Consider the following 20,577-nt stretch of genomic DNA (forward strand, 5'->3'; position numbering starts at 1 on the left):
TTATCCTGGGTAAATAATTATTCAGAGCAATTTTTGCTGATACTGACTGCAAGAATCTTTAAGAGTCACAAGAGAAGGCTCAGTACTCACAAGAGCAAATCGTATGAATAAACGGCCTGTTCCATGCCTGGTTTGGCAGAAATGCAACGGCATCATAAGAGAAAACTATGTCACACCCCACCATGGGCATACAGTCTTTTGATTACATGCAGCACTGGAAAAGTCATCTATGTTCAAATGTCAATGTAAATATGGCATGACTAACTGCACATATATTTGTATTGATGAACATCAGAACTTTTACTGGAGAAAAGTGTAATAGGATTCTACCCAGAGCTGGATTAAGGCTTTGGGGGGCCCGGGGCACTTAAGACAGGGGGGCCCCTAAGATCTAAAATTAAGGGCATAGTGACACATCCTGCATTACATCACCTACAGCCCACAGTATGACACTTACAGCTCTCCCAGAGGGCTCGCCTAGGTTGTCTGCATAAGAAAAATCATTGTTTCCACAAACTAAAATACTGTACATTAAAACAATCATCAAAACACCACATTAAAATTGCTATTGACACCACACAATAAAACTAGCAATGATACCGCATATTAAAAATTCCGTTGATAATGCACATTAAAACTAGCAATGATACCGCACATTAAAACTAACACAAAAAATAAACATTGATAACATAACGCCAATTTTGACTAATTATATATATATATATATATATATATATATATACATACATATATATATATATATAATGTACTACAATTTTATTCAATATTTATTCAAAATTGCTAATGGATGTGTTGATGCACCCTCCTACAGACAAAAAGACCTGCATTGTTGTGTACACCATTGAACGGTCACCAAAAATTAGGATTGTCCCACTAGAATAACAACGTTTCACAGACTCTGCTGCTCTCTCCTACCTGTTCTTCTCACTTTCAACCACCTGTGCTGCAGGTTTCCTTAGTTGCGGCTTGTCTGGATCCTGGAATGTTGGAGGACCTATTTGGAAAAAAATGGGGACATTTAGAAAATTACAGCCAGCCCTGGCGTTAAATCAATACCACCCATGATTAATAATTAAGCCTTCCTCCAGCCCCAACATTAAAATAATAGTATTCATATTTAATAAATAAACCTATTTCCCTCCCTACAAACAGCCCCAACAATAAATTAATAGTATTTGCATTTCAGAAATATACTTATTTCTCGAACCTGTCACTGCCATTAAATAATTCATAGGCACATTTAATAGAGACCTCATTCTCTCCAAACTCACCCCCAAACTACCCCATCTTAAATTAATAGTCCCCACTATTGTGACTCTCTCCCCCCTTTTTCTATATACTGTGCCTCTCTCCCACACTTTTTCCTCATACTGTACCTGTTTCCCCATTTTTCCTCAATCTGTGCCTCTCCCCCCTTTTTTCTCATGCTGTGCCCCCCCTTTTTCCTTACTGTGCCTCCCCCCTTTTCCTTAATGTGCCTCTCCACCCCTTTTCCTTAATGTGCCTCTCTCCTCTTTTCTTTACTGTGCCTCTCTCCCCCTTTTCCTTACTGTGCCTCTCTCCCCCTTTTCCTTACTGTGCCTCTCTCCCCCTTTTCCTTACTGTGCCTCTCTCCCCCTTTCCTTACTGTGCCTCTCTCCCCTTTTCCTTACTGCGCCTCTCTCCCCTTTTCCTTACTGCGCCTCTCTCCCCTTTTTCCTTGCTGCGCCTCTCTCCCATTTTTCCTTGCTGCGCCTCTCTCCCCTTTTTCCTTGCTGCGCCTCTCTCCCCTTTTTCCTTGCTGCGCCTCTCTCCCCTTATTCCTTACTGTGCCTCTCTCATCTCCTTTTTCCTCATAGTGCCTCTCTCATCTCCTTTTTCCTCATAGTGCCTCTCTCATCTCCTTTTTCCTCATAGTGCCTCTCTCATCTCCTTTTTCCTCATAGTGCCTCTCTCATCTCCTTTTTCCTCATAGTGCCTCTCTCATCTCCTTTTCCCCCGTAGTGCCTCTCTCATCTCCTTTTTCCTCGTAGTGCCTCTCTCTTATCTCCTTTTTCCTCGTAGTGCCTCTCTCATCTCCTTTTTCCTCGTAGTGCCTCTCTCATCTCCTTTTTCCTCGTAGTGCCTCTCTCATCTCCTTTTTCCTCATAGTGCCTCTCTCATCTCCTTTTTCCTCATAGTGCCTCTCTCATCTCCTTTTTCCTCATAGTGCCTCTCTCATCTCCTTTTTCCTCATAGTGCCTCTCTCATCTCCTTTTTCCTCATAGTGCCTCTCTCTTATCTCCTTTTTCCTCGTAGTGCCTCTCTCATATCCTTTTTCCTCGTAGTGCCTCTCTCATCTCCTTTTTCCTCGTAGTGCCTCTCTCATCTCCTTTTTCCTCATAGTGCCTCTCTCATCTCCTTTTTCCTCATAGTGCCTCTCTCATCTCCTTTTTCCTCATAGTGCCTCTCTCATCTCCTTTTTCCTCATAGTGCCTCTCTCATCTCCTTTTTCCTCATAGTGCCTTTCTGCTTAATTCCCTTTCTTCACTTACCTTTCTATTAGCTTTTCTTTTCTTCTCCTCTCTTCTGTCTTCTCTCTTCTTGCTTCCTCTCCGCGCTGCTCCTCACTGAATGACAGGCGTGACTTGATGACGTCACGCCTGTCATTCAGCATTAACAGAGCAGAGAGGAAGGAGGGACGCCGGCGCTGAGATCAGGTGAGTAAATCTTTTTTTTTTTTTTGCTACCCCCGCTCCCCCCACCAACGATGAGAAGCCCAGAACCTGCCCGCCAAACCCCCCCCCCCCCCCCCCCCCCCCCCCGCCGCTGCCGCAAAAAAAAAAAAAATCATGCCCAGAGCTGTCAGATAGCAACTGACAGCAGGGGCAGGTTAGGTCATACGGGCGACGGGGGGAAGCCGCGGAGAGAGGGGGGCCCGGAGCGGTTGCTGTCAGTTATAAACTGACAGCAGGAAAGTTCATGCGGCAGCGGGGGGCCCTTGGAGAGAGGGGGGGCCCGGGGCACGTGCCCCCTGTGCCCCCCCCTTAATCCGGCTATGATTCTACCTATTCTATCTACTATCGTAATGACTAGAAAGGACAATAAATAATTACACAGAGAGCTATCACTATTGCTAGACATTTTAAAACCTCTAAACATCGGAGGGTTTGTGAACTTAAGTAGGTGATTGTAGAGGCAATTTATATTAAATTTGCACATCCTGCTGAACCCAGAGGCTGCAGCACTGAATGTCACTTTACCTGTTATTCACCTTAAGATTTCCCCATGTACTCTGTGGTGCTATGTTTCATTTTGTCAGATGAATTATTTTACTTATTATAGATTTTATCTATTTAGTTTCTAAAAGGAAGAGGATACACTATACAACATAGAAAATTGTGTCCTATATTTTAACTTCTACGGACTTTGGGGTAAATTTATCAAGCTGCGGGTTTGAAAAAGTGGAGATGTTGCCTATAACAACCAATCAGAATCTAGCTGTCATTTTGTAGAATGCACTAAATAAATGATGACTAGAATCTGGTTGCTATAGGCAACATCTCCAATTTTTCAAACCTGCAGCTTGATAAATGTACCCCTTAATAGTATGACATCTCCCAAACAGACAATGAAATGCTTGATAGTTGTAGTTAAGTGTCATTATTATTACCATTTATTTATACAGCGCCACTAATTCCGCAGCGCTGTATAGAGAACTCACTCACATCAGTCCCTGCCCCATTGTGGCTTACAGTTTAATTCCCTAACACACAGACAGAGAAAGACAGACAGACATACTAGGGTCAATTTGTTAGCAGCCAATTAACCTACCAGTATGTTTTTGGAGTGTGGGAGGAAACCGGAGCACCCGGAGGGAACCCACGCAAACATACAAACCCCTCACAGATAAGGCCATGGTCAGGAATTGAACTTATGACCCCAGTGCTAACCACTTAGCCACCGTGCTGCCCGGTTAATTCTATTTGACTGTTACTTTATGTCTATTATTGCTGTGCTAGTGGTAATCACACGGACGTTATTTCTTTACATTGTGAACTTTTTTTTCAGTTTAACATGATTGCTATTCTTTAGTCATATCCATGACATTATTTGGCACCGCATTATAATCAGTACTCATTACTACATAACCTTCTTTCAGGATGTTGATAAACAATTTCATTGTTAAACTTGTAAAACTGAAAAAGGTTGAGAATGAAAATTCCTTTAAAACATTTTGATATATATTAGTAACCCCTTACAACACACGCTCATAATATTGGTGGCTCACATAAGCTGATTTGTGCAAAGGAGTGGACTGAAGGATGTCATTGTCACATAATGTATATTGCGTGTTAATTCCGTAGCGCTTTACAATTGGGAACAAACAAACAAACATTAATAAGACAACACTTCACATATAATAGCTTTTTACGCCACAATTCGTTTACACTGTTTTTTTTTATTGCTACCCCACAAGGTTTTCTATTGAGTCTGGTAATGAACGAGTGAAAAATAAATCAAAATATTATTTAGATTTTTGTTTTTCTATGCCAGGAAAATTCTTTTCTAACCAAAAGTTCTATCTCACAGTAAACCCTCTTTACTTGAGCAGGGTCTGCCACCAGTCAATGTCATTTGTCACTGGACATTTACACTTTGGAGTGCCAGATTTTCAGATCAGTGTTTGGGCTTCAGATCTTGAAAATTGCACATTTTTAAAATGCTACACTCTCGGGTGCCAAAGTTGAAAACCCAACCTCCTCCCTTTACTTAATATATATAATGGCTGTAGAATGGTTTCTTTCTACTGGTACCATACACTTGCATATACATATATGCTGAATGTAAGGCTCAACCTAGTTTTCCTTTTATCCTGTCATGTGGTCTAGCTGATGGTATCGTTTGTTCCATTTAGTACTATCAGATTTGTGTTTAAATATGTTTTAAGTTTATAAATTTAAGGTATTTGACCAGGGTCTGAGTACCTTACTGTATCCTCCATTCCTGATCACCTAAGAAAGCCATGAGTTTTGAAGTGGATGGAGATAGAACAACCTGTAGTCAATTATCAGAAAGTTCACTGCAGGATATGAGTTGCTGATCGCATGGGTGGCAGTTGACTTTTGATGGAGGCAAATGATGAGTCACAGACTGAGACAGTGGATGGAGCAGGGATGCCCAGTACCACCCGATGTGCTAATATAAACCTGATGCTGGAAGACTGTGGTGTCAAAATGCATCTTTATCTAAAAGGAAGTTCATCCAGCTTGTTGTGTTGTTGTTGTCATGGTTTACCACAAATGCTAACGCCATGCATTTTTTGTTTTCAGCTTGGTGACTTGATTTCCCTTCCTGCTGATAGCCCTCCACCACCAGCAATCTCTGGTCATGTAAGTTTTACATTTCATTTTAATTATTTTATTTTTGTTTTGTTATGTTTATCCACAGGAATTTGTGTGACAAACTGTCATAAGGAAATAGCTGTATTAAAATGTGGTAATATGTAGGAAGCTACAAATACTACATTTTAATTTCTATGTATTGAACACTGTATTTATAATACGTGTACATGAAGTATTAAATAGCTAAAAAAAACATGCGGTCCTCTGTACTTTACTTATTCCTAAAAACGATATATTGTCTAGATTCATAATTGTGATCCCACCAAAACTGTTACTGATGTGTTTTTCCACAATGTGGGAGATCAAACCTTGGAGATCGTTACACAGTCCTTTGCCCTGGTATACATCGCAGGTGCCTTACAGAACTTAACTAAACATTCAGTGGCTTTTAAAGATGCCCTCTCTGATGTGCACCACATGCACGGAACCAAACTTTATATGCAATCTTGAGTCACTTGCTATTGACCCGGGATTGAACACTGGTGATCCAGGGTAAATGATCATATCAATCATACTGCATAGCCAATTTAATGCTGTAGGAGTCTGAAGTGAATAGTTCGCATCTGTTAGCTAAACTCACTGCAAAAGTAGCATGTTCTTCCCTGTCACATATCACTATTCCCACATCATCAGAAGATATAATTGTCACAGAACTAGGAGGCGGGACTATTGGAATATTCACGGTCTGCAAGGTTTAACCCCACCCACCAGAGAGGCGCAGAGTCTAATGAAGTGAAGGTATTCGTCAGCGACCCTCGCAAGGAGGTTTGGGTTTCGTTGCTTCACCCTGCAGGTCGCGTTTCTCCTGATGGGTTCCAAGCGAGAATGACAAGAGGGAAAGATTCGCCAACAAGGGAAGAGAGGCTGAGTACTGGATACAAGGATAAATAGAAGAGATGCTGGGTGCTAGGGTAACAGGATGGGCTTAGAAGCAGATGAAGCTGGATACCAGAAACAGCAGAAGAGACTCAGATACAGGATACCAGATTTAGCTTAGCGGCAGAGGATGCTGGATACTAGGAACAGCGGAAGAGTCTCTGATACAGAATACCAGGTTTAGCTTAGAAGCAGGTGACGCTGGATACCAGTAACAGCAGAAGAGATTCAGATACAGGATACCAATTAATCAGGGAGCCAAACAATCCAGCAAACACACACAGGTCATGAAGATTTGGCACTCTCATTGGCCATCCAGATGTCTTAAATAGTTAGGGATAATGAGGAAAAGTGACAACTAATCAGCCTATGGCTGAATATCAAAGGTAATAAAAGACAGGTCTGCGCATGGCATTTGCAGTCAAAGTCAGACAGTGAATGCTGCAATTTGTAGTTTCACAACAGCTAGAGATCATAATCCTGCCTTATATGAATAATAAGTGTCTAGTTTTCTAGATGGCGTAACTTGAGGGATGTTGCTGGTGTTCTTTCACTGTAGTACCTCTGCAATGACAGTCTGGAGCAGGGCACTTTTGGAAAATTAAAATTAAAAGCAGATAATTCTTGAGTGGGTCGCATTCCTGAGGATTAATTTAATCTGCAGTTTGGTCCTATTGCACTACTCAGGTTTTACAGTTATGATACATAGTGCAAAAATTGATTTAAATAAAGTATATCTTTAGTTCAGGGGCATCATAACATCATAAACACTAGAGGTATAAAATGTGAATGTTTTGTATGCAAAAATAAAAAAAGCCAACATGGAGTTTGGAAAGCAAGAATGGATCAGCTAAAGGAAAAGGCTATACAGAAGTTTATTGGAGAAAAAAAAGTAATAATTGATCAGTCAACTTCATAAGTGCTCCTATGGATGCTGCCCTAACTATACTGTTAAATGCCACCCCACTCAATTGTGAACAAATTAATGGAAAATATATACAGTGGCATTTCCACAAATCAAAGAGATCTATAGAAAGCAATATGGAGGAGGAGACCAGGGAGGGAGCCGGATCGCCAGCTGACCGCAAGGTAAGTATTTTCTTCTTTTTTTTTCAGGATTTTTTTTTTTTGACAGGCCCACTGGGCTGCAGGGCCATATTTTTTTTTATATATATAGGGGCCCCGGTGCACTGCTTTGCCCGGGGACCCAAAATGTTGTTAAGAGGGCCCTGAACTAATAAACTCCTTATTTTATGTAAATGTTCCCTTTAGTGATTAATTAATCACTTTCTACCAATAATGTCTAAAAAAATACACAATGACTCCTCCTGGCACCTTGTATTAGTAAGATATTCAACCGCAATTTTCCTCTACTCCAATATTGTTTTGCATATTGATCAAAATAAGAAAAGAAACACAGAAAAAGTGCAGACTGTTACAAATGAAACTCTTTTGATATAAGTGCTAAGCAGAGCTGGATTAGCACTTGGGGGCCCCGTGGCACTTAAGACAGAGGGGTCCTTGTGATCTAATATGGTTATCATTTTAGACAATTATACAGACAATGCTGTGTGCACTACAGTTAGGTGCACTAAGCTCTGCCTTCACGAGCAATACAGTGTGAAGTGGTATATGCATCCCAACTGTCCTTGTTGTTGGACCAAATGCTCAGTAAGCAGGACACTCATCCAAATTCAGGAGTACCCCACCAGATTCAGGACAGTTGGGAGACTGTCCTGGTCTCTCCTGCTTGTTCTTGCAACTTTCATTACCTGTGGCTGCTGGTGTCTTTAGCTCAATTACTGCTTGTCTGGATCCTGGAATATTTGGGGTGCTATTTGAAAAAGGACAGGTACATGACATTTAGAGAGCTCCAACCAGTCCCGGCATTAAATTAATAGCACCCACATTTAACAATTAGGCCTCCCACCCTGTAACCATCTACAACATTAAATTAATGGTATTCACATTTGATAAATAGACGTATTTCCCTCCACCCTGGGAAATTATTTCTGTTATTGAATGTGAATACTATTAAGTTAACTTTAGGACATTAAATTAAAAGTATTCACATTAAATAATAGAACTATTTCCCCCAACCAGCTCCAAAATTAAAGTAAAAGTATTCCCATTTAATAAAAAAAACTATTTTCCTCCACCCAAACAGCCCCAGGAATAAATTAATAGTATTTAGATTTAATAAATAACTATTTTTCACAACAGTACACAACAATAATTAATTCATATTTACATTTAATGAATAGCACTCATTCTCCCCAAACTCAGCCCCACATTCAATCAATAGCCCCATAACCACCTCAGCATTAAATTAAAGGACCCCGTCACCATACTTCTATTAAAGGGATTTTTATTGTGGTTGTTGTTTGTCCACCAGTTCCTTTGTAGTTCAACTGTAGTTGAACTGTTTGGTTGCAAAGATATTGTACTCCTGTAAGGAAAGAAGAGCGAAGTTGTATGGGAAGTGAGAGGTATGCAAATAGACAGTATACTCTTTTAGGATGCTGTAAGTAGCCAGTGGTTTATAGCCCTTAAACAGTTTTAAGTTATAGCTCTTTTGCATGTTTACAGCTCTATTTGGGTGTCTATGGCTCTGATATGGAGTTATGTACAGGTGTGTGGAAATATGAGCATCAGTGATTATAGCTCCTGTTTTGTGGAGGTGGCTATGTATACTGAAGCTGTTACAGTGGCTGAGGGTATGTGTATGGTGCTAGTGTGTGTATGTATAATCGGCTATAAGGTAGCGGTGGTGTTAAGCAGGTGTGAGGATGTTCTTATATTATTGCTCTTATAAGAGCAGTTTGTGGTTTTATTGAAGTTGCTCCCTTTCGTTGGTGGGTGATGAGCGGCTCCCAGCAGTGTGGATGCGGCTTGCGTGGAGTGGAACCATCATCATCATCATCATCAACATTTATTTATATAGCGCCAGCAAATTCCGTAGCGCTTTACCACCTTATAGCCGATTATACATACACATGCTAGCACCATACACATACCCGCAGCCACTATAACAGCCCCACCACACAACAACCACAATAAAAGGACAGGACTTCCAGTACCAGCGCAACCCACACAGCCGAGCAAAACTACTAACTACAACCTGAAAGATACAGAAAAGCAACACGAGAAAAAACAACCAAGGTAAGAATAAACTAACTTCTACCACCATCTTTTACCACACCCACATCATACCACACCAGAAGTTGCACCACAGAAACACCCTTCCAAAACTAGCATCCACAGACCTGGAACCCCTGTGAAATCCACAAGGCAGCAACCGAATTAACATATATAGATATCCTAGGTACAAGCACAGACGTCCACAAAACACAGAAACCAGACCTATTAATAGGACCCACTATTAAATTAAACTAGACCCACAATCACCTAATAGCATCCAATAAATATTTAGCCCCCACCCAAACTCCACCATTACATTAATAACCCACACCGACAAGGACTTACCCGACTTGAGAAGGGCGAAAGGACTTACCTGACTTGAGAAAGGCGAAGCTGGCAAAGTCATGTGACTTTCTGGGACTAAGCTATTATTAGGGGCGTTAACGGAGTAATGCAAAGAGGCGCCCAATGTAGAAAGTAGAAGGCTTTCTATTAAATGTTGTACATTTGGAACCTCCCTGTATTACTCTCTTAACACCCCTAATAATAGTATAGTCCCAGAAAGTCACATGACTTTCTGTGTGCCGGCTTCAGTGTTAACATTCTTTTGTGATTGCCAGGTGTCCTTGTCGGTGTTGTGCTAGTCGGAGTCACGTACCCAACCCTTCTTGATGACCAGAGCAAAGCTCAAAAAGAATGCAGAATTCTAAAAAAAGATATCGATAAGATAACAATCAGGAAGTGTGATACATTATGAAAAAGGTGTCTCTAGTGTTTGATGAAGTGAAACATACAGTTCAGCCTGAATAAGAAGCTCAACTGGTAATATAGGACAAAAAACAACAAAGTAAGTAAGTGATTTACTTATTAAAGAAAATGATACATCTAAATCTTCAGTCAGAACATCTACAATATGGAATAAGAGCATTCTATCAAAGCACTTATCCTACATGATTCAAACAGCATCAATACCTCAGTCACAGGCATGATAGAGATACAAAAATTGCCAACTCACAACATGCAAATATGGCATAAATTTGCTTCTGAATAGATTAAATCTTTCACACAGCTCCAGATTTTGGAAACTACTTATGTTACCTCCAGGAACGCATACATTAAGTGATCTTGGAAAAAGGAGTGTGTTGAACTCAGTGGTGAATGTGATTTAACCTTAGTTGTACACAAGTCACATATACAAACAGGGCCCACTCTACCCTGCACCTTCCCCTACAAGTTCATATGTACTTGTTCTGTTTTATGTATGATTAGTATTTGTGTAATTTGTTATGGTGACTTTTTGGCACTGCATACGTTTGTGGTGCCTTACAGATAAACAATGATGATGATGATTTATTGAGTGTGTGTACATGAGTTTCAACATGTAATTATAAAAGTGATTAATAAAAGAATTGCAGCAGTTTTTACAAACTGTGCTCTCACTTAAATTTTAAATGGATACTAACCTTAACATTTTTTTCTTTTTTTTTGTGCTATATAAAATATCTGCTTTTATGTTCTATCTTTGGGTAAAAAACTGTATTTTTGCACACAGCAGGCAGCCATGAGCAGTCTTTTGTGGTCCCTTTAGCTCCCTTCCCTTTCTTAACCCTACCAACCTTCTCCACTGGAATAGAGGTGCTTCTACTTCACTTTTTAATTGTTGTTTGTAACAGAAGCTAACACAGAATGTAATAAAAGCATTTATGTACAAATAATATATAAATAAATAGTGGAAAGCTTTAAAATGTAGCTATTGCTTATTTAATGTCTTGCTTATGAGACATGATCTAATTCAGAAGCCAGGTGTAACAGAGAGAGAGCATATATTCCCTCTCTTGTATTAAGTAGACAAAATGTATCCTATATATTGCAATTTTGCTGGCGAGTTGACCATTTTAGACCAAACTGGTCAAAATCAATTTTCCATCAATCAAAGTATGTTCAATTTCTTGTGTCTTTCAGTCTGTCTACCGTTTCCTTTAGATTGTTTGCTCCTTTGAGCAGGGCCATCTCTCCTCCTGTTTTCACCACTTTTAATTTTACTCTCCGGCTACTAAGCCCAGTTCGACTTGGACCTTATGCCCTCTGACTCCTCTCTCGCTTTTCTTTGCACCTCTCATTGGCTCTTAACCTGTCATCTGCGCCCACCCTCTTGGGCTCAAGTTTTCAGTTTGGGCTTAATATCTCTCACCCTTTCAGCCTTTCTCTCTAGCTGTGCTTTGAGCTTCTGGAGTTATAGTGCTTATTGTTAATTGTACCGTGCTGTTTCACCTTTTACTGTTCTATCATTTGTTCTTGTATGGCGCTACGGACACTTTGTGCCACCCTGTAAATAAAAATGAATAATAATAATAATTATAAGTATGAGCAGAAAAAGACCACTGTTCATGATCTATAGATCATGGGAAGCCATCAGATGTCAAACATGAGGGATGGTAGATGTGGTTAGATGACGACTGAGTCTGTTTGTGAATGCAGTGTTTGTCTGCCCATGCTAACGTAGGACCATCGGATCTGGACATTTTGAGAGAAATGGACCATTCAGCGGTCCGACAGCCTGAGCAGCCAGATCATCCAGTATATGTTCAATTTACAAATTATTTATGTGGCTTCAGTGTAAGTAACATTGGTTAGCTCGCTATAATGTGGATAATTGGATAAAATTGCAATGCACTGCTAAATAAAATACAACTTTGTTCTTTCTTCTTTACAGGGATATCAACCTTTCCCTGTCCTGACTCCAAGTATAAATACGGATTATGGGATGCCAAACGTGAGTACTTACCATTTTGCTACAATGTAAGGTGTATAAAAAGAAATAAGTATGTGAGATTGTTTAGGAGATATTTTAGTCAATACAAGCTGTTGTCAGCAAGATTTTCACTTGATTCTAAAGAGTGATAGGGGTAAATTTATAAAGCTGCGGGTTTAAAAAATTGGAGATGTTGCCTATAAGATTCTAGTTATCATTTATTTAGTACATTCTACAAAATGATAGCTAGAAGCTGATTGGTTGCTATAGGCAACATTTCCACTTTTTCAAACTGCAGCTTGATAAATTTACCCCATATGGTACAACTAAACCTGAACTGAATCTAGATTTAGTGCTCCTTAATTAGAAAGCAGAAATAAAGCTCTCAACTAGAAGAAATACTCCAACATGAATTTGAGGTAAGTAGTCTCCTCTTGCAAAATAGTAGACAATAATCAGAGTACATAAATCTATGTCCAAAAACTAACTTGTAGGTAAAATCACTGCTGACAATATTAGACCCTAGTATGTGTTAATTTAGAACAGTAACAGGCATCCTAAAACTTCAAGGGCTGCATGTGCAGCATTCCATCAAAGGGGTTGCACATTACCCATAATTTAAAGAATAAAATACAGCCCCTAAACAACCTCAGCATGTCCACATCACTCATCCCAAATTGCCCCACTAAGCCCCACACTTGGATAGACCAATTTGTAAAAAATAGATGTATACTTTACATTAGAATTTTTTCTGTGAAGTACATGGAGGCATTGGCAATGCAATGATGGTAAAAGTTCAAATGTACATGGCAAGCATTAAGGAAAAACATTGGGAGAGATAAACAGAGCAATCCAAAAGTTATATACCCCCCATCCCTAATGCTATCATATACACTTTTGCAGAAGTCTGCTAGGAAGTGGAGGCTAAAATACACCACTAACTATGGACCTAATTCATTAAGGAAAGTGAGGCAAACAAATTAGTATATTTTATCCTGAACAAACCATGTTACAATGCAAGGGGTACAACTTAGTTTACTATTTTGCACATAAGTTAAATACTGGCTATTTTCTTCATGTTACACACAAATAATAGCTTTATGTTTACACTGACATTTAAAGTTGATCTAGGACATACACTACTGCAACTATAAATCTGTCCCCACAAATTAAATTTACCTCCCCCTCCAATGCAAAGTTCCCCCTTTTTTTGCTTTACTTTCCTTACTGAATCAGGCCCCATGACTTCAAGTAGTTTACCAACCTAGTTGTGGAGTAATTTTAGTGGTAGGCATAAAAATTGTCCCGTGCAAGACAGCAGATCATTTTCAGACATCAGACACAACTGGTTTGATTAAAAGTTGTAGCAAAGTATTTTATCGTAGTATGTCCTGAGTTGTAGCCCACCACAGATCTCATATATGGTTCCTTGCTTCCACCTAAGATTAAGACATACTTGCCAACTTTCACGGAATGTCCGGGAGAATCCCGAAATTTGTGTAGGTCTCCCGGGCTCCCAGGAGAGCAGGCAAATATCCCGCATACGGCATCTTGCTCCTCAAAATGATGCTATTCGCCGTGAATCGCGGCATTTTGGCTCTGCCCCTTTCGACAAAACCGGCATTTTGACGCAGGGGCAGAGTCAAAATGACCCGAATTACCGCGTCCTGCCCCTCCTGCTCTCCAACCACGCCCCCCTGCCTGGGATGTCCCGGAATTAACTTACCAAAAGTTGGTAAGTATGGATTAAGATCCACTCCCCATTACAAAAGAGGCCTACCTAGTAATTAGCGCTGTCAGGGGAGGGCTGGCAAATTTTAGCCTGAGAGGTAAGACTCGACTCAAAGCCTATTAGGAACATTATAAAGGTAATAGAATGCAGGTGGCCCAGTGACCCAGCCCCTGAGCGCTGTTGTACTTGAAGGCAGGCCATCTGGAGGGAGATTCTTCTATAAATCTACAGAGTGATGTCAGTAGCAGATACTTGCATTTATCAAATATAGCAACAGACAGGGCAGGCATGCATACATGGACCTACAAAGCTTGAAATAATTTTAACAATGTGATATAAGAATTATAACTAGACTAGCATAAACACTAGTATGTGTGAAAGTATTAGTAAAAAAAAAGTGAATAAATGTATATTTTACTTTGTGATGCTTGCTTTGTTTTTGTGGGTTTTTTTTTATTTTTATTTTTTTAACTGCAATGTTCATCAAATAATTTTTGTTGACATTTAACAGAAACATTCAATTTTTGCACCAAGAAAACTAGCACAGTGCACTTGTCAATAAAAAGAGAAATTGGTTTACCGAGAAGTGCATACTAATCAAGGGACGTGATACTGTGTTCATACATACAAAACAGATTTATTTTTATTGGGAGTACAAGGTGCATGCTCCAAATCACCCATTGCAGTGCTTAGACCAGGCCTGGCCAGTCTGTGACTCTCCAGGTGTTGTGAAACTACAAGTCCCAGCATGCCCTGCCAGCTATCTACTGGCAAAACTTGCTGGAGCTTGTAGTTTTACAACACCTGGAGAGCCACAGGCTAGCCAGGCATTAGACTGTGCTGGGGGCTTGGGACTTTGTACCCTTCTCTAAAGGACCCTGTTCCTTCCCATTGTAGGGAGACCCCAACATCTGCATTTCAGGTAGCCTCTTAAGATTTGAGTGTCCATGAAGTAGAATGTAAAGAAGTTTTAATACAATTGTAAATCTGACTGCAATTTGCTTAAATCCAATATATAATACATTTTGTAGAAATGGATTAAATTCTCAGCAATCTTTAATTTTATTTGCAGCTGCACCTTGTGGCCTTGAACTCTCCATTCACTGGTGATGTACGGGCTGATTTACAATGCTTCCAGCAGGCTCGTGCGGTTGGCCTGACTACAACCTACAGAGCTTTCCTCTCTTCTCATCTGCAAGATCTCCACAGTATAGTGAAAAGAGCAGATAGATTCAACTTCCCTATTGTCAATCTAAAGGTGAGACATATATAATTAATATCTACTGTTAATGTCTAGTAGATGCCAAATAAAGATAAAACACTTTGAAAGCCTTGTGATTGAAAATAAAAGCTCTGTTCAATAGCAAATAAAACCTGATGTTCAGTTTGCATTAGCAAAATGGTACAATTTATCTAGATACAGTAAATATACAATATATTTCATCACAGCAACTTGCTCCTCCATTTGCCCTCATAACCCCCTGAATTAGTCAAAAAATGTGACGAGATGGGGGAGGGAAGAGCAGATGTAGTAGAGAATTACAGAGACTTGCTGTGACAGGATGGACCGCCTATGCCTGTTGTTGTTGGGAACCGGCTGGGCTTACTTTGCCACCGTTCTCTTTCGTTAACCCAAATGCGCCCTCTTTCCGCAGTAGGAGGGGCTTACAATGCTGCCACCACTGAGCTCCTTCTATGGCACTCAGAACCACGTTCCTTCTTGGTCACTGACACTGCTAGCATACCTCGTTGCTGGTGTACCTCGACTGGTACTCCTGACCTCTCACTATAGATCAGGGTTGCTGTGGATGGATCCCCCCCTGGCCTATCACACTGACCAGGGCTGCAGGAAGCAGGCAGAGCGGTGGTTCTGGAAAAGCATGGGTCCAAACCTCAGACAGCCGGAGAACGGATTAGATTTTGGGATCAGAGGAATACAGCAATATTGAATATGTTTTCAAGCAGGTCTTGAAGCAAGATGTTTATTTGCTCTCACCCTGGTTGAAGGTACCAGGGTGATCAGGTCAGATGAAAATCAGAAGAACACATTTCAGAGTACAAGTCAGTGCATTTATACATTTCAGACACATGCTATTTTTAGCACCAGGATAAACTCTATTTATACAAACATGGATTTACATGCATTGAAAAGCTAACAAAATTTGCGCTTATCTATGAAATTCACTCTGGACAAAAGGCCACACAGTAACGACCCCCTGCTGGGCCTTTGGCCAGAGCAGGCATGACACTTCATCATAAAACTTTGTTAGCACTTCCTGCTATCAGACTCCCTTCCACATATGCCTAATTGGAGGTTTCCACTAGCAACCTTACAAATCCCAAACAATGACACTTCCATACAAAATACATCCCGATACACCCAAAACATCCATCCACAAAGGCCTATTGTATCAGATATATGCATCAGAAATAAGGCATATCCTTTAGTAAGGTGAAAACAGGAAAAAACAGTTTCTACCCTGGTCTCAGAAATAAAGATGTCCTATCTCAGAATATATACAATACAAAAAATAAGTGCATATGCAATTATATAAATATGCGCCCTGCGCTATTTCCTTTACATGAATTCATACCAGAAGTTATTTATCAGTGATCCAGTCACACTTGCTTTCTGAGACTAGGAGAGACAACGATGCAGGGTGAGGTAGCATGGAAGCGCAAGTTTGGTGGCACATGTGTTCTGAATCCTTTGCAGACTTAGCTGCTTTGTGAATCTGCCCAAAGTGGGATGACATTGGAATGTGTCACTACCTTGTAGGTAGAGGAGTGTAGAGCAAGACTCAGCAGCGTACTAGGAGCAAATGCAGTGAGGACACATTGCAAAGTGTGAGGCATAGAAACTGGTGAGAAATAGAAGTGTGTATTGTGCAGTGCTGGGAACCCGTTGGTATTGACGCATTGGGGCATATTCAATTGTCCGCGGGATTACTGAAAAACCCGCGGTCTGCGCACGATTACCGTAATATCAGTACTGATATTACGGTAATCGTGCGCGGAAAAACATGTAATACAGTAATTTACTCACTGGATTTCAGCTACAAATTACTGTATTACATGTATTAGTTTTTCCGTGGTGGAATTTTCGGCGATCCCGCCGACAATTGAATGTGCCCCATTGTGTTACTAATTTTGTTTGTTCTTTTTGTAGGCATGTGATATTTACATACTAAAAAGGGTGCATTTATCATGCAATATTTTCCTAGGTGATTTATTTGTCCCACATCGAGGAACAATTTCTCACAAGTCATATATGTTAAATTGCGTACTGTGAAACTGGCTCACGGGCAGCACCATGACACAATGGATAGCATTGCTGCCTCACAGCCCTGGTGTCATGGGATCATTTCTGACGAGGGCCCTATCTGTGTGGAATTTTATTGTTCTCCTTGTGTTTGCATGGGCTTTCTCCAACAGTTCAAAAACATAATGGTAGATGAATTGGTTTCTGCCAAGATGGATCCTAGTGTAGGGTTGGGGTGGGGAATTTAGATTATAATCTCCAATGGGTCAGTCACTTATGTGAATGGTTACTTATTCTTTGTGAATTGCTGTGTAATATGATTAGTACTATATCAATAAAAATGAACACTGACAAGTTAACTCTCTTTTAACGTACAGTTATTGCAAATAAGTTGGTGTTGAGTCTCCACTAACAGCTCCTTTTATTTCTTCCCTGATGCTTTGCATTGAGAGTTGTTGACTGTGGAGGAGAATGCATTAGGCTAATTTACTGTCTATTCTTTGACTATCCTAGAATTTTACCATGAGGCATTGTCTTGCTGAAAAAATTCCTTTTGCAGATGGCTGTCATGAAACGATGACAGCATCGTCCAGATATCCTGTGGCATTATAACGTTGCTAAAAAAAATAAATTTCAGATGATTTGAGATAAAACATGGAGGGTGGGAAGACTATCTTGGTTCCAATGTGATTGTGGGGATAGACATTTACATGTGTTCATTTTCAAGTAGTTATGTTTTTGCTCTTTAGCCCACTGCAACAAGATCTTCTTATTTTTAGTGTTACAAGGTGAACATTGCTAGGTCATCAGTTAGCATACTCTTTAACCAAATGTGAACAATTATGCATCTTTTCCTTGCACCATTATTGTAACTGCAGCAAAATTATGTGAAAAGTTATCTCACTGATCTGTGAAGTTCTGGCAGTACAAACCTCAAGTTACATAGAAACATAGAGTTTGACAGCAGAGAAGGCGAGAGGGAGAGAGAAAAAAAACCAAATATAAAAAATCCAGTATCTGGCACAAACAGCATGTCAGGGGTGCAACTGGAGAGCCTGGATGCCAAACCAGGTAAGTAATCTTTGGAAACCTAGTTTCACTTAGGATATTCACCCAAAAATGAATTTTCAGTTTTGATTTGAAATATCCTTTAAATAAGTCATAAGATTAAGTGAACATTGGTTTATGTATGTAACCCCCTGTCAATGAGTTTAGTGTGGGGTGCAATTGTTACACAGTGCCCCTCCTTCTCAAGCCCTGGCTAGCTGATGGGCATGGGTGTAAATGACCAGGGGGTCCCTGCACATGCAGGTGTTCCTTTGCAATAAAAGTCAGAATAATTTGGGCACCAGACCCTCTCTATGTCAAACTGAACTCTTTATTTACACTTCTCTTCCTCCAGCACAATAATCAAAATGGTTGCAGCAATAAAGAAATATATCCAGCTCCTTACTCTCTCCAGCACAGTTCTTAATAAGCAATATGAATATGTTTGCAATTATATCTCCTTACTCCTCCTGCAGAGTTCTTAATGTTATCTAGATGTTACATAACATAGTTCACATGTCTCTTACATTCCAGTTCTCCATACTTCACTGCAGTTCACCGTTCTCAGCAGGGCCATTAACATGGATGCAACAGGCATCCAGCTTCTCTTCAATGCAGTTCTGACACACACTGTGTAACTCTCAACTACAGCTCACCTCTCCTCTGCGGAGATGATTTCTCCTTTGGGCTCTAATACTTCTCTCTGTGTACTCTCAGCCCCTGGCTCTGTCACTTCAGCTACCATGCCTCTTATAGCAACCCTCACTCCAGGGTCTCTTCCATGTAAATTGTCCCTCTCTCTCTCTCTTGGGGTTCTCTTTAGTGATATAGGGTTCTCCCCCTCTCTGGGATTAGGGACTCCTCCTTTCTGTATATGCAGCTACCTACTGCATGCAGCAATCCCCATTTCTCTTTTGGGATCCTTCCCCTTATGGGCTCCCCCACTCTTGCTTAGGGGACAGTAGTGATTGTCTCTAGGCAGCAGCTGCCACACACTCGCTTCTGGGCAATGCTGGGGGACCCTGGTACACCCAGCTCCACTGTCCAAGGTCCCCAGCTTTTACATAAGCTCTGCTGGTCTTGTCTCTATCTCTCTCTCTCTCTCCCCCCCCTGCTGACAGCCCCTCCTTATTCTCACTCAGTCTCTTACAGGCTGGACTGGGTTATCATCATTGCAACCAACTTGTGTCACTTTTCACAAACAACTAACTTGCCCTCTAGGTGACCCCTCCTGTATTCACTGGGGTGCAGGGTTTACTAAAACACCACTAGGGGGTGTTACATGTAGATACTTAAAAGTACTTTCCATCAAATGACCATGGTAGGCCAAAAAAAAACTCCCATTGAAATTACTGTCTCCTGTCCAATGACTTCTACTTTCTAAATGTTTGATGTTGGAATATAACATATAACATCTCCTATCCGCATATGGCCAAACAATCAGGCACATTTCTGTGGTTAGTGCACCATCAAGAAGGATCTCCTCTAATGAGAAGTAAAATTTTGCACCCCCACTGTCACCATTTGTATACACTAAAATACATACAAAAATGTACAGAAATAGGTAGACTGAAAAAAACAACATTTGCATGGTGCTTCTAATTTTTTTTTCTTTTAATGCTCATAAATGAACTTTAATGACTTGACTTTGTACTTGACAAGAACAATAAATAGATATAATATCACCAATTACTGTATCAGATACCATCTGCAGCTCAAAGCCTGCAGGTGCAGTAATTCCATAAACTGAATCAATGGAAAAGATAAGAAAGAACTTTACCTTTTAATGAAACATATGCTATACAATATTTAAGAGCATAAACAAAAAAAAACATGTTTTTCTATAGTCTACATTTCTAAAACTTAGATTCTTTCTTTTTGTCATCCTGGATATTAAGAAATAAAAGTTATTGCTTTGTGTTTAATAAAACAAGTATTTCAGGAACTTGGTAAGCCTCTACATGCAATGTATTCTATTTTACTTAAACACAGTCTATTCTTTTTCTTCCTGTTAGGGTGAAATACTTTTTGATAACTGGGAATCCATATTTTCTGGCAATGGAGGACGGTTTAATGCTCAAATTCCAATCTATTCTTTTGATGGCAGAAATGTTATAACTGACTCGGCCTGGTAAGTGTGACTTTGAATTATTTTAGCACATTCTAATAGTTTCCTTATTTGCCTATTCTCTCACCTATTCCTGCACTGTGTGATGCCATGTAAGTGGAACCACACAAGTTAAATAACTGTGTGGATGGCATGCAAGCTTTAGGTTATGCGCACAAATACAGGCCATTTTTTTTACTCCCATCACTCCTCCACTTCTTGACAGGAGAAGAGATGAGAGATGGATACTCACATGGGGATCACTATTACGTGACA

The 20,577-nt window shown here is 40.2% G+C and overlaps 1 protein-coding gene across 2 annotated transcripts in view; it reads left to right on the plus strand.

Annotated features, from left to right (window-relative positions):
- The window catches only part of COL15A1 (collagen type XV alpha 1 chain), a 481,077-nt gene that overhangs the window by 455,357 nt on the left and 5,143 nt on the right, over positions 1-20,577 (plus strand). For both annotated transcript variants that reach the window (XM_075212747.1, XM_075212746.1), the window contains 4 exons: positions 5,313-5,372; positions 12,115-12,174; positions 14,958-15,143; positions 20,210-20,325. In XM_075212747.1, coding sequence (XP_075068848.1) covers positions 5,313-5,372; positions 12,115-12,174; positions 14,958-15,143; positions 20,210-20,325 — 422 coding nt within the window. The remainder of the gene's footprint in view (positions 1-5,312; positions 5,373-12,114; positions 12,175-14,957; positions 15,144-20,209; positions 20,326-20,577) is intronic.

The sequence above is a fragment of the Mixophyes fleayi genome, chromosome 5, assembly GCF_038048845.1.
Source record: "Mixophyes fleayi isolate aMixFle1 chromosome 5, aMixFle1.hap1, whole genome shotgun sequence".
In the NCBI taxonomy this organism is placed as follows: domain Eukaryota; kingdom Metazoa; phylum Chordata; class Amphibia; order Anura; family Limnodynastidae; genus Mixophyes; species Mixophyes fleayi.